General features: G+C 37.5%; 2 protein-coding genes across 2 annotated transcripts; both read right to left on the reverse strand.

Moving 5' to 3' along the window:
* Positions 1-368: 368 nt before the first annotated feature.
* On the reverse strand, positions 369-3,329 carry LOC100794363 (thioredoxin reductase NTRB). The gene is made up of 2 exons (XM_003548734.5): positions 1,770-3,329; positions 369-686 (listed from the first exon to the last, which is right to left on the reverse strand). The coding sequence occupies exons 1-2, from the start codon at positions 2,881-2,883 to the stop codon at positions 616-618; spliced, it is 1,185 nt and encodes a 394-aa protein (XP_003548782.1). The 5' UTR covers positions 2,884-3,329; the 3' UTR covers positions 369-615.
* A 1,085-nt stretch (positions 3,330-4,414) lies between these two features.
* Positions 4,415-8,650, reverse strand: LOC100794884 (glucan endo-1,3-beta-glucosidase). Its single transcript, XM_041010357.1, is given in 4 exon segments — positions 4,415-5,343; positions 6,085-6,172; positions 7,711-7,733; positions 7,736-8,650. Coding segments are annotated over 4 exon segments (1,776 nt in total). The 5' UTR covers positions 8,472-8,650.
* Positions 8,651-12,701: the final 4,051 nt, after the last annotated feature.

A 12,701-nucleotide genomic window follows, 5' to 3' on the forward strand; every position in this document is an offset into this window, starting at 1 on the left:
TTAGATGCCACAAAAAGAGTTTTTCTTTCTCCTTTCAACAAATAATTAGCAAATGAAGGTCGTGATGGACAGTTTATGAGAAGTCTCCTAGATCTTGGCACCTCATATTATTAGAAGATGTAGCTTTCCTCGCTTCGTGAATTAAGTTTTTTTTTTTTGCTTGTTTTAATTTCCTAGCTATAAGAAAAAAAATTGATAAAAAATTGGTATTTCAATCCCATTTTCCTTGTTTGAGTTGTTTCTATTTCCATCTACTCCGTATTCCTTTCTCTTTTATTTGATGCCAATAAGGAGAAAGTATTTTCAGTAGGTCTCATAAAAACAACTCCTCATTTCTCGTCAAAGATATAAATGATAGAAATTTAGTATTTCAATGCAATTCACATTATTTCTATTTCCATCTAGTCTGCCTTTCTTGGCAAACAGAGGGTAAAGCTCCATATAAACGTTTACTCAAATGATGTTAGTCTATTTGTCTCTGCAATCAAATATTCAAATGATCAATATCATGGTACAGATAAATATGTTAACAGGGTAAGGAAAAGCTTTCACTTTCTTGTATGGATTCAACGTTGCTTCTAGTGAAGCATCTTCTGAACTCCGGGTACAACAACATCAAACACTCTTACCCTCCTGCAAACCAATCCCTTGCAAGTAATGTTCTGCATCCAAGGCTGCCATACACCCTGCAACAATAATATGATTTCCATTATCCTTTGGGAGAATAAGGCTTTTGCTTCATTTTATCTGATTTTGATTGTGTTATGCATATGATTGTTGATGCTTAAGTGCAATGAGCCAATGACCAACAAACACAGTCAAAGCTACAAACAGTGAACTCATTTTTATAGCACGATATTAGTTGTAGTTCAAAATTTTCAAATGTAAGGTAATAGCTGATTCCGAATTCTTATAATTCGCCGCCTTCAATTATTTATATCAGAATAGATCCCCTTATTTTGACGCCCGTTTCCCAAACAAAAGAAATGCAAAATTGGGTTCATAACCAAACTTGCATCAATGACTAAGCCAATTTGAGCTTCAAATCCCCGTATCCAAATAATAAGCGTACTCTTTCTGTAATTTATTTTAATTCTGTATTCAGTCTTTTATCCCAAATGAGAAATGGAAAATAAAAACGCAGGAGTTCATTTAGAATCACTATGATTTCTAAAGTTCTAACAAAACATGGTTGATAGAAATACTATTATCATAATGTGAACATAACTGAGGTGAAGGTGAGGCTACTAAAGTCTATGGCCTCTATTAAATCTCTTCAACAATCAGAAAACGTGGAATACTAGACGGTGGAACACTGAACAATCAAAAAGTATGTTGAATGATATTCCAAATGAGATTCTAAAACGTGGATATATCTTACACCTAAAGTCTGTGGACTCCATCGAATCTCTTTAACAAGTAACAAAAGGTCAGAAAACGTGGATTACTAGATGGTGGAACACTGATCAATCAAAACGTGTCTAAAGATATTCGAAATGTGATTCTATGAAATGTTGTTGCCAAACAAAAAAAGAATACAGTGAAAACATGAGTTCCAAGTCAAGGTTTGAAAATCAGGCATCATGTGAACCTAATTATGACATAACCTGTTCAAATCTAATTTGCTTCAAAATGATGTATAATGGAACACATAGAAAAACATGACCATAAAATTCAAAACCAGGAATAATCAAATAACATGAATCCACAACTATCACAACACAACAATCTAATTTATTTGAATACAAAGATTATGAAACAAGAATTACCAGTGCCAGCAGCTGTAATAGCTTGCCTATACTTTTTATCTTGAACATCACCAGCAGCAAAAACTCCATCAACACTAGTCTTTGTGGTGCCAGGTTTGGTCACAATGTACCCATCAGAGTCCAATTCAAGTTGACCATCCAAGAACTTTGTGGCAGGCTCATGCCCAATTGCAAAGAACAATCCAGAAACCTTCAAATCAGACACAGCCCCAGTCACCACATTCTTCACCTTAACCCCTCCAAGAATCCTACCCTTATCATCCCCATGAGCCCCAACCACCACTGAATTCCACAACACCTCAATTTTGGGATTACTCATCACCTTTCCCTGCATGACTTTAGAAGCCCTAAACTTGTCCCTCCTATGAATTATGTACACCTTGGAGCCAAACTTGGAGAGGAAGGTAGCTTCCTCCATCGCCGAATCGCCGCCGCCGATCACCACCAGCGGTTTGCCGCGGAATATTGGGGCGGCGCCGTCGCACACAGCGCACGCGGATATGCCGCGGTTCCAGAACCCGTCAGGGGTGTCACCGGCGCCATCGAAATTAAGCCGTTTCGCCACAGCGCCGGTGGCGACCACCACGGATTCGGCCTCCACGGTGGTGGAGTCGGAGTAAACCCTAAACGGACGTTGGGAGAGGTCGACGGCGGTGACGGTCTCCGTGACTACCTCGGCACCGAAGCGTTGCGACTGCTGGCGGCAGCGGTCCATGAGGTCGGTGCCGAGGATGCCGGCGGGAAATCCCGGGAAGTTCTCGACGTCGGTGGTGGTGGTGAGCTGGCCACCGGGAGCGACGCCGTTCGCCATCCAGCCTTCAAAGAGGACCGGCTTCAACTCGGCGCGCGCCGCGTATATGGCGGCGGTGTGCGCCGCCGGCCCGCTTCCGATGATGCAGAGCTTCGTTTTCAGTATTTTCCGGTGGACGATTTGGGCTTCGGAGGAGGAAGAATAGGAGGAAGAAGTATCGCCGGCGTCGGAAGAAGAGGTGGATGATGGAGAAGAAGACGCGGCGGAAGTGGAGGCCGCGATGGTGGCGGCGGTCGAGGAAGCGAACCCGAGGCCTATGAGATTGCGGGCTTTGGTGAAGAACGTGTTTGGGAAAATTCTCATTTGCACTGTCCCCGTTTGGTTTCCGCGAATCGCGTTTCTGTTTTTTTTTTTTTTAATGTCACTCTCTCAGTCTCGGCAGTTCCGAACTAGTGATGGGAAAAAGTGCGTTTCAGAATTTGAACAATGTGGCGATTGAAACGAATGCGGAAAATGTTGTATAAATTGAACTGGTTATCGACTCGATCAAGACAATGAGACACTAGTAACTGGTTTGAGAAAGGGTAATAATGGATCCGTTGCTTGAGAAAGGTAGTGACTTGGATAACGGAAAGAATGTGTGATGGTGTTGGTTGGGTTGTGCTTTGTTCGGGATTTCACATCTGCGAAACGAAGCTTTGGTTGTTCTTTGCTTTGTTTTCTTTCTAGTTCGGTGGATGCCTGATCCGGAAAAGGAAAGAATAACACAAGGTTTGAAATTGGTTCTGTCCCACAAGGGTTTCCTTAGGGTACATTTGATTAGTTAAGAATCACGGTGCCGGACTTTTGCTCCACGTTTCGAAAAGTGATTGGAGGATAATATAAAATGCTTAAATATATTTTTGGTTATATATATATATATATATATATATATATATATATATATATATATATATATATATATATATATATATGTTTTTAATAAATTTTTTCTTAAAATTGGATTCATAATATTAGAAATTTTTTATCTCATGTTCCTGCCGTTATTCCAAAATTGTTAACTACCTATGTAACGATTATTCGGACACGTAAGATTATACATGTGATGTCACGTGTAGTCATTTGTATTAATGAAATTACACGTAGGATTAATGCTTTTTTAAAACAAAGTTAAAACGATGTTGTTTCAATAATATTATGTAGGTTAAAAAAATGACGTCGTTTGTGTCATATAGAAGGGGGTAACAACATTACTTCATAAGACGATACTCTTTTGCTTCCTAGATTTTCGTCAATGTTCTCCATAAAAAGCAATTAGGGTTAATGATTTGGTCCATTCTTGCTATCGTGGAGAGTTTGTTTAGACGACGCGTGGTGGCGATGTTTGGTCTTTTCTTCGTCTTAGTTATTATTGTCCACGTGTTTTCGGGATTAGGGTTTGATACTATTAGAAAAAGATTTTGGCGTAAAAGCTTGTGGTCCCAAAAGTGAAGATTTGTCAATATGTGATGGAATGCACATGATGGTTGTGTTATTAATTAAAATAATATTTTTTTGGATTAACAAAACATTTTGATATATAACTCTTATTTAAGGATAAAAAAAAAATCAATATCTTTTTAAGTTTTTCTTATTGTTGGGTCGACCATCCGTGTACTTGACACAATCACAAGGAGAAAAAGTCATGGAAGGCCTCACCTTTATGCAATTTGTGACAATTTAGCCTTATGCATTGATAGCTTCTCTAGCTTATATATCATTTGGCCTTCAAGACCCGAAAAGACCACATTATTTTCAAAATACACGAGTTCCCATCTTTCAAATTTTGGAAGATCCTATGTTGTACCAAACTAAACCTAAGAGCATATATCTATTCGTTTCAATTCAAAATGTGTCAGTATTTGGATGATTTATCAGGATTGAATAGACCAAAATGTCGCTCAGTTTCCGCACCTGGCTTTTGGTTTTCGTCAAACATGGCAAACAAAAATGTTTGTATAGGCCTACCGGGTCTCTTTGGAGTTCCAATCTCACCATTGGCATGGTTTAACAAATTATAGTAATAAATGCGTGCATTGTCAACCAAGGCTCCGTCTCCGCCTGCAGATGGCCACCCACTCTCAGATACAACAATCTCCAAATTAGGCGCGCCTATCTTTTCAAGAGCAGCGTATATTGAATCCAACATAGCATCGAAGAGGTTTTGGTACCCAATATCATTGGTTCCTTGCTGAGTAAAAAGAGCATAGGGAAGACTAATGTCTTGCTGATTATTAACATAAGCGAAGTAAGGGTACACATTGGCAAGAAGTGGGGCTCCATTGTTCACTAGGAAATTGATAATGGGCCCTATGTATGGGCTTGCATCTGCGGTGAAAACACCGTTGTTGGGTGGGTAGGAATCGGTAACCAACGTGGTGTCTATTGCTGTTGACACCTTGGTTTGCAAATTGGCTGATGATATTGCATTCTGGATGTTGGTCATGGCAGGTAAAATGTACGGGGCAACATCGTAATTGGGGTGAACTTCGTTTCCAACAACAATGTACTTGAAATTGACATCTTGTGAATAGGATGTTACATAACGATGGACCCAATCAGTAGCAACATTGGGATCTGTAAGAGATTGAAGGGTTTCTCCAGTCACGTCCATCGTCAACTCTATATTTGAACCTCTAAGGGCTTGAAGTGTTTCTTCATCTGGGGAGTATATGCGCATTCTGGGTATACCCTTAGATTTATATAAATCCACAACTTCTTGCTTTGATGGTAGATTATTACCATTTACTCCATAGCAAATTCCTACAACTTGTGTTTGTGCAGCTGCGTAACATTTGACTAATAGTTAAGTAACTCTTAGAGGATAAAAACATCATTAATACAAACAATAAAATACAATATATAATGTCATGTAAAAAATTGAATGAAATTCAAGAGCAAATAGTGGTGCAAAATGTAAAATTAAAACACATATGAAGATGCGCGCGTTGGACAAATGAACGTTCTAACACTATTTTTATTTAGTAAAGAAGTTCAAGTGAATAGTAATAAAGTAAAAAATAAAAATTGGATAGTAATATAACGTAAAGGAAAGTGGAAATGTGTGTTGGTTTTGACAGGATATGGAAGGAAGCGGGCAAAATATCACAATTGTCAAGATATTCTCACCTTGTGATTTTGAGGCCCAGCAAAGGCTTTGGGAGGAATTAAAGGAGAGAAGACAAAGAAGCTCTTGCGATAGGTGGTGTGTAGGTTTACTATTTAGTTTTTTCGTATGGGGCCCATTTTTATAGGCTATTTTTAAGCCAAGGCTTTATGGCTTGCTTGGTTACTTTCTATTTACCTTATTGAGGTTAAATGGCTATATTAACCAGGGATACATGATGGGTTTGTTTTCTTTTGTATATGTGTGATGCTAACCCTTGTCAATATATTAATTTGCTGATAAAAGAAAAATAGGGATACATCATGGGTTTGTTTTCTTTTGTATATGTGTTATGCTAACCCTTGTGCCATTATCAATATATTAATTTGCTGATAAAAAAAAGCGAAAGAAGTATGGACCTGTAAATTCTAGTACTCGAATGGACGATAATATTCCAACAAGTAGCAAGATGGCGGAGACAAACATTGCAGTGTTATTCTTTATCGACTATATCAATGTGTTGTACTCAAATATAAACCAAACTTAACACATGACTATCCTTCTACCCTTATGGTTTACCTATTTATACAAGCAGAAAGAAGCTAATATCTAGACAATTTTGCTCCGTGAATCACTATCATGATTTGCTTTTGAATTCCAATTAAGATCCAACCATATATATTTTTCATGAAGGAATATTCATTACATGATACTGATATCTCAAATATAGTTAATAATTATCTGCACATCATGTAATAATATTCCTTGATGGCAGTTTAATATTGGCATGATCATTTCTGCCTACGTTCTTTACAATTATTTAATACGGTTAAATTTTTTTGATTTAAATATACTTTTTTTCTACAGTGATTTAAATATTATAGTATTACTTTTATTAATAATTATTAATTTGCATGCTGTAAAAAATAGTTGTTAGTTAAGCATATTAGTAATGTTTTTTTTTTTGTCCGGAGAAAACCCCAAACGAAAACTTCTATTAGTAAAATATTTATATACATGATTTATCGTAAGTATTAGTTTACCTAGTTAGTATATAATTATCAATTTATCTTAATGAATAACTGTACTAAATACGATAACATAAAGTTAATGATTATAATAATCTTAAAAAAATCACTACTAGTATGATATCTAATTTAAAAAAATAACGAAAAAATTAGTTATTGAAGTAATTAAAAAGTATAAAATAACATATAAATAATAAAATTATTATTTATTTAAAAAGAACAATAAAAGTTTTTGATAAATATATTAAGAATAAAAAATAAAAAAATATAAAAAATTAAAAGATAGAAACTAGCATTAAAAAAATGTTACTTCAAAGGAGTTGGAAGCTTTAATTTGTATCTCTAGTTTTAATAAACTTTTGAGAGATGTTTGATGATGTCTCTGGATATTAAATGGCTACCTCCTCCTATTGATAAGTTGAAATTGAACTGTGAGGCCTCTATTAGCCTGGACTTTCGTGTTTGATGATTTTCACTTTTGCTGCTAATATTGGTCTTTTTAGTTTTAATAGCTGAATTATGGGCCATGTGTATTGTGATCTCCATAGCTTGGAGTAGGGGCTTCAAATCCTTTTTAGTTGAGAGTGATTCCAGCTAGTGATTTTAGTTCTGAAGCTTGGATGTAATTCTTCTAACCTCTGCTATGTTGGAAATAAGACTTTTTATGTTTAGGAAAAGTGTTTAGGAATATTGGAGACTTTGAATAGAAACTTGATAGGAAGGAGAATTCTTTATGCAGGAGAGAACTTTGTATTTTTGCTTGATACAAATGTGTAGGATTACATCTCTATTTATACTATTCTAAGGAGAACTCTAGACACACTAATTCTAGAGAGTTTTCAACTCTAGAGATCCAAAGAGTATTCTAGAGAATATTACAACCATAAGAAATATTTAGACACTCCAAACACTACAAGAATTCTCTAGAAACGTGACCCATAATTACTTAAGCCCAAAATAACTAAGTCCAAGGAACCAAATAATTAATTTAGGCCCAAATCAAGTTTATATTTCAACATCCCCCCTTAAACTTGATTTGTGACTCCAAGCATACTCCTTAGCTTCACGAAAGTTTCCAACTTGAGTGGCTTTGTGAAAATGTCGGCAGCTTGATCTCGAGACATCACATACTTCAACTTTACCTCCTTATTCTCAATGCATTCTCTTATGAAGTGGTAACGGGTGTCGATGTGCTTACTTCTTTCATGAAAGACTGGATTCTTTGCCAAAGCGAGTGCTGATTTATTGTCAACACATATTTCCATAGGTTCTTCTTGTGGCATTTTTAACTCTTTCAACAAGTTCCTTAGCCAAATTGCATGACAAACGCATGATGTGGCAGCGACATACTCGGCTTCACAAGTTGATAGTGTGACTATTAGTTGCTTCTTTGACATCCAAGTGAAAGCAATATCTCCCATAAAGAACACAAAACTAGTAGTGCTCTTTCTATCATCCAAGTCTCCACTCCAATCGCTATCACTATAGCCAACAATGTTATAATTGCCAGAAGAGTAATAGTGCAAGCCAAAGTTTGTTGTACCTTTGATGTATCGAAGGATTCTCTTTGCCGCCTTGAAGTGAGTTGTGGTTGGAGCTTCCATGTAGCGACTTACTACTCCTACAGCATAGAGAATATCCGGCCTTGTACATGTCAAGTAACGTAAACTTCCAACCAAACTTTTGTAAAGAGTTGGATCCACATTCTCTCCTTTTTCATGCTTGCTCAACTTGCTGCCACATTTCATCGGGGTGCCAACTGGATTGGCGTCATCCATCTTGAACTTCTTAAGGACTTCTTTGGCATAGCCTTCTTGGGTGATGAAAATTCCTTTGTCTTCTTGTTTTACTTAGATGCCGAGATAATATGCCATGAGCCCCATATCCGTCATCTCAAATTCATTTGACATATCTTTCTTGAACTCTTCGAACATGCTTGGATTGTTCCCTGTAAAGATCAAGTCATCTACATACAAACACACAATCAAAATATCTCCACTTTGCACTTTGATATAGAGTGCATGCTCATATGGACACTTGATGAAGTTCTTATCTTGAAAGTACTTGTCGATTCGAACATTCCAAGCTCTCGGTGCTTGCTTGAGACCGTACAACGCCTTCTTCAACTTCAAGACTTTTTCTTCATAGCCCAGTGGTTGCTCAATATAGACTTCTTCTTCGAGAAAACCATTCAAGAAGGTTGACTTCACATCCATTTGATAGATCTTCCATTTATTTTGGGCTGCCTAAGAAATGATCAGTCTAATAGTTTCAAGACGAGCAACAGGAGAAAATACCTCATCATAGTCAATTCCTTGTCTTTGACTATAGCCTTTAGCCACCAATCTTGCTTTGTATCTCTCCACATCTCCTTTAGCATTCTTCTTTGCCTTGTACACCCATCTTACTCCGATTGCTTTGTGTCCTCGTGGAAGTGTAGTAAGTTCCCACGTATCATTCTTCGTGATTGACTTGATTTCTTCGTCCATGGTGTCTTTCCACTTTATGTTTTCCGCCGCTTCTTGATAGCTTAGAGGCCCACAATCACCAAAAAGAAAAAAGAGGTTAATGTCGTTTAGGTTTTTGGTTACCTCATAAATCTCTTCAATGCTCCTTAGTGGCGGTGTCCTCTCACTTGAACTTGTTTCATCCAGCCTTGGTGTCGGTGAGGCAGGTGGTGTAATATGTTCCTCTATGATTGGTTGTTCAATTTCATCATCTTCTTCAAAATAAGGAAGAAAATCATACTTATCTTCTTGAACACTCCAATCCCAACAATCTTCTTCGTCGAACTCCACGTCGCGACTTATGACAATCTTTCTACTATTTGGATTATAGAGCTTGTACCCCTTGGATCTTGAGTCGTAACCCACAAACACGTACTTCTCACTTTTATCATCGAGCTTTGTCCTCTTTTCGTCTGGAACATGGGTATAGGCAATGCTTCCAAACACTTTGAGGTGAGAGATCCCGGGCTTCCTTCCACTCCATGCTTCTTGTGGTGTCTTCTCATGCACGCTTCTTGTTAGGGAACGGTTTGTTAGGTAAACTGCACATGCCACTGCTTCAGCCCAAAAATCCTTCGGCATCTTCTTGCTCTTGAGCATGTTTCGCACCATGTTAAGTATGGTCCGATTCTTTCTCTCTGCTACTCCATTTTGTTGTGGCGATCTTGGCACTGTCAGTGGGCGACGGATTCCATGGTCTTCACAATATTTGTTGAACTTATTTGAAGTGAACTCTCCTCCTCGATCAGATCTCATGGCCTTGATGGAAATACCACTTTCTTTCTCCACGAGGGCTTTTAACTTCTTAATGTTTTCAAACACTTCTGATTTCTCCTTCAAGAAATAAACCCAGGTTTTTCTGGAATAATCAACAATAAAGAGGAGAAAGTACTTATTCTTACCAAATGAATTGGGTTTGATTGGTCCACAAACATCGGTGTGTATGAGCTCTAGCGGCTTTGTTGCTCTTGTTGTTGATTCCTTTGGAAAACTTTTACGAAATTGCTTCCCAATTAGACATCCTTCGCAAAGTTGGTCTGGGTGGTTGATGCTAGGCAAGCCTCTCACCATCTCCTTCTTCACTAAACGTTCTAGACCGTCGAAGTTGAGGTGTCCGAATCGTAGATGCCATAGCCACGAAGATTCGGTATAGCAAGCCTTGAGACACTTTGCCACATCATTTTAAATGTTCAAGAGGAACATTCTATTCTTTGACATAGGCACCTTAGCAATCAAGTTATGTCTACAATCTCTTAAGAAAAGACTATGTTCTTTCAAATGGATGTCATAGCCTTTTTCTAATAATTGTCCCAAGCTCAAAATATTATTCTTCATGTTAGGCACATAGTAGACATTGGATATGAATTGATGACTTCCATTCTTCAAATGTATGAGAATTTTACCTTTGCCTTTGACTGGTATCTTTGAGTCGTCTCCAAATGAGACATCGCCAGTTGCCGCTTCATTGATCTCCACGAACATGCTTTGATCGCTGCACATGTGGTTGCTTGCACCGGTGTTGAGGTACCACTTGTTTCTTTTCTCTTCAAATTTGTTTTGGCACGCGAGTAGCAAAGTTTCTTCTTCTCCGCCTTTTTCTTCTACAAAGTTAGCTTTCTCTTCAACCTTCTTCGAGAATCTACACTCGGATACGTAGTGACCAATCTTGTTGCAATTGAAGCATTTGATTTGTGATTTGTCATACCTCGACCATGAATTTCCTCTTCCACGACCTCTTGTTACTTGTGGATTCCAACTTCTTTCTCCATTGTTGAATTTGTTGGAGTGGTTGTTGTAACCACCTCTTCCTTCTCCTCCATGTCCTCGTCCACGTCCACGATCTTGGCCGCGACCTCGTCCTTTTTGGCTCTTGTAATTTGCATAGTTTGCTTCCTTTACGTTGAGTTGTAGTAGTTGCTCCGTAGCCTCCTTTTGTTTAATTTTTCTCTTTTTTTTTCTTCGTATGCTTGTAAGGAACCCATGAGTTGCTCAATAGTCATGGTCTTTAAATCCTTGTTTTCTTCAATGTTGGTAACAATGAAGTCAAAACTTGGATTTAAAGTTCGAAGTATTTTTTCCATGACCTTCACCTCATCAACATCTTCACCATTTCTTAAGTTGATTGACTACGACCAATACTCGAGAAAAATAATCAGAAATTGACTCGGACTCCTCCATAAACAAACGCTCAAAGTCACCTCTAAGAGTTTGAAGACGAATCTTTTTTACCTGCTTAACTCCTTTGTTGCAAGTTTGAAGCTTATCCCATGCTTCTTTGGCCGTCGTTGCGTTGGATATCTTCTCAAATGTATCTTCATCCACCGATTGATAAATGAGAAAGAGAGCTTTCTTGTCTCTCTTTCTTGACTCCTTCAACGTCTCCTTTACACCTTGGCTTAGCGAGACTTCATTTTGCTCCTCGAAGCCATTCTCTACGATATCCCACACATCTTGAGCTCCTAGTAGCGCCTTTATCTTGATACTCCAATTATCATAGTTGTTCTTTGTGAGCATCGGTATTTGGAAATGAAAACCTCCATTCGCCATCTTTTGAGGATGTTGAAGCTCTGATACCAATTTGTTGGAAATAAGGCCTTTTATGTTTAGGAAAAATGTTTAGGAATATTGGAGACTTTGAATAGAAACTTGATAGGAAGGAGAATTCTTTATGGAGGAGAGAACTTTATATTTTTGCTTGATACAAATGTGTAGGATTACATCTCTATTTATACTATTCTAAGGAGAACTCTAGACACACTAATTCTAGAGAGTTCTCAACTCTAGAGATCCAAAGAGTATTCTAGAGAATATTACAATCATAAGAAATATCTAGACACTCCAAACACTACAAGAATTCTCTAGAAACATGACCCATAATTACTTAAGCCCAAAATAACTAAGTCCAAGGAACCAAATAATTAATTTAAGCCCAAATCAAGTTTATATTTCAACATGCTATAATATGGCACCATGTATTGCAGGAAGCAAATAGAGTGGCGGACAAACCGTGCAATGTCTTTAGATGATAATTGGCAAGTTTATGATTTTGTTTTACCTGTTGTTGTGGAAGATGTAAGTTTGACTGTTTTCCCTAATGATTTTTAATCTAATTTATAGGGGCTAATTGCCCCTATCATTCAAAAAAAAGTAATTAAGGTGATTAGCAATATTCAATCATTCTTGTTTTCAAAGATGAGTTTTTTTAATAATACCAGCTGATTTTATTTCCTTCCAAACTCTAACCCCTGCCCCACTTCTAATACACCAACAAAATTCCTCCTTGATAACAACTTCAGAACTCTGTATACTCCTCCAATAATATCTCGGATTATAGCCCACCTGAGCTTCTAAAAAGCCTTCATTTGGGTAATACCTCACCTTTAGAACGTGGGAGATAAGCTCATATGGACTGAAAACCAAAATCCACCAATGTTTATCCAACATAGCAACATCGAACCCGTGAATATATTTGAATTTAATTTAAGCACGCCAAATTCCTTT

Source organism: Glycine max, chromosome 16 (genome assembly GCF_000004515.6).
Source record: "Glycine max cultivar Williams 82 chromosome 16, Glycine_max_v4.0, whole genome shotgun sequence".
NCBI lineage: Eukaryota > Viridiplantae > Streptophyta > Magnoliopsida > Fabales > Fabaceae > Glycine > Glycine max.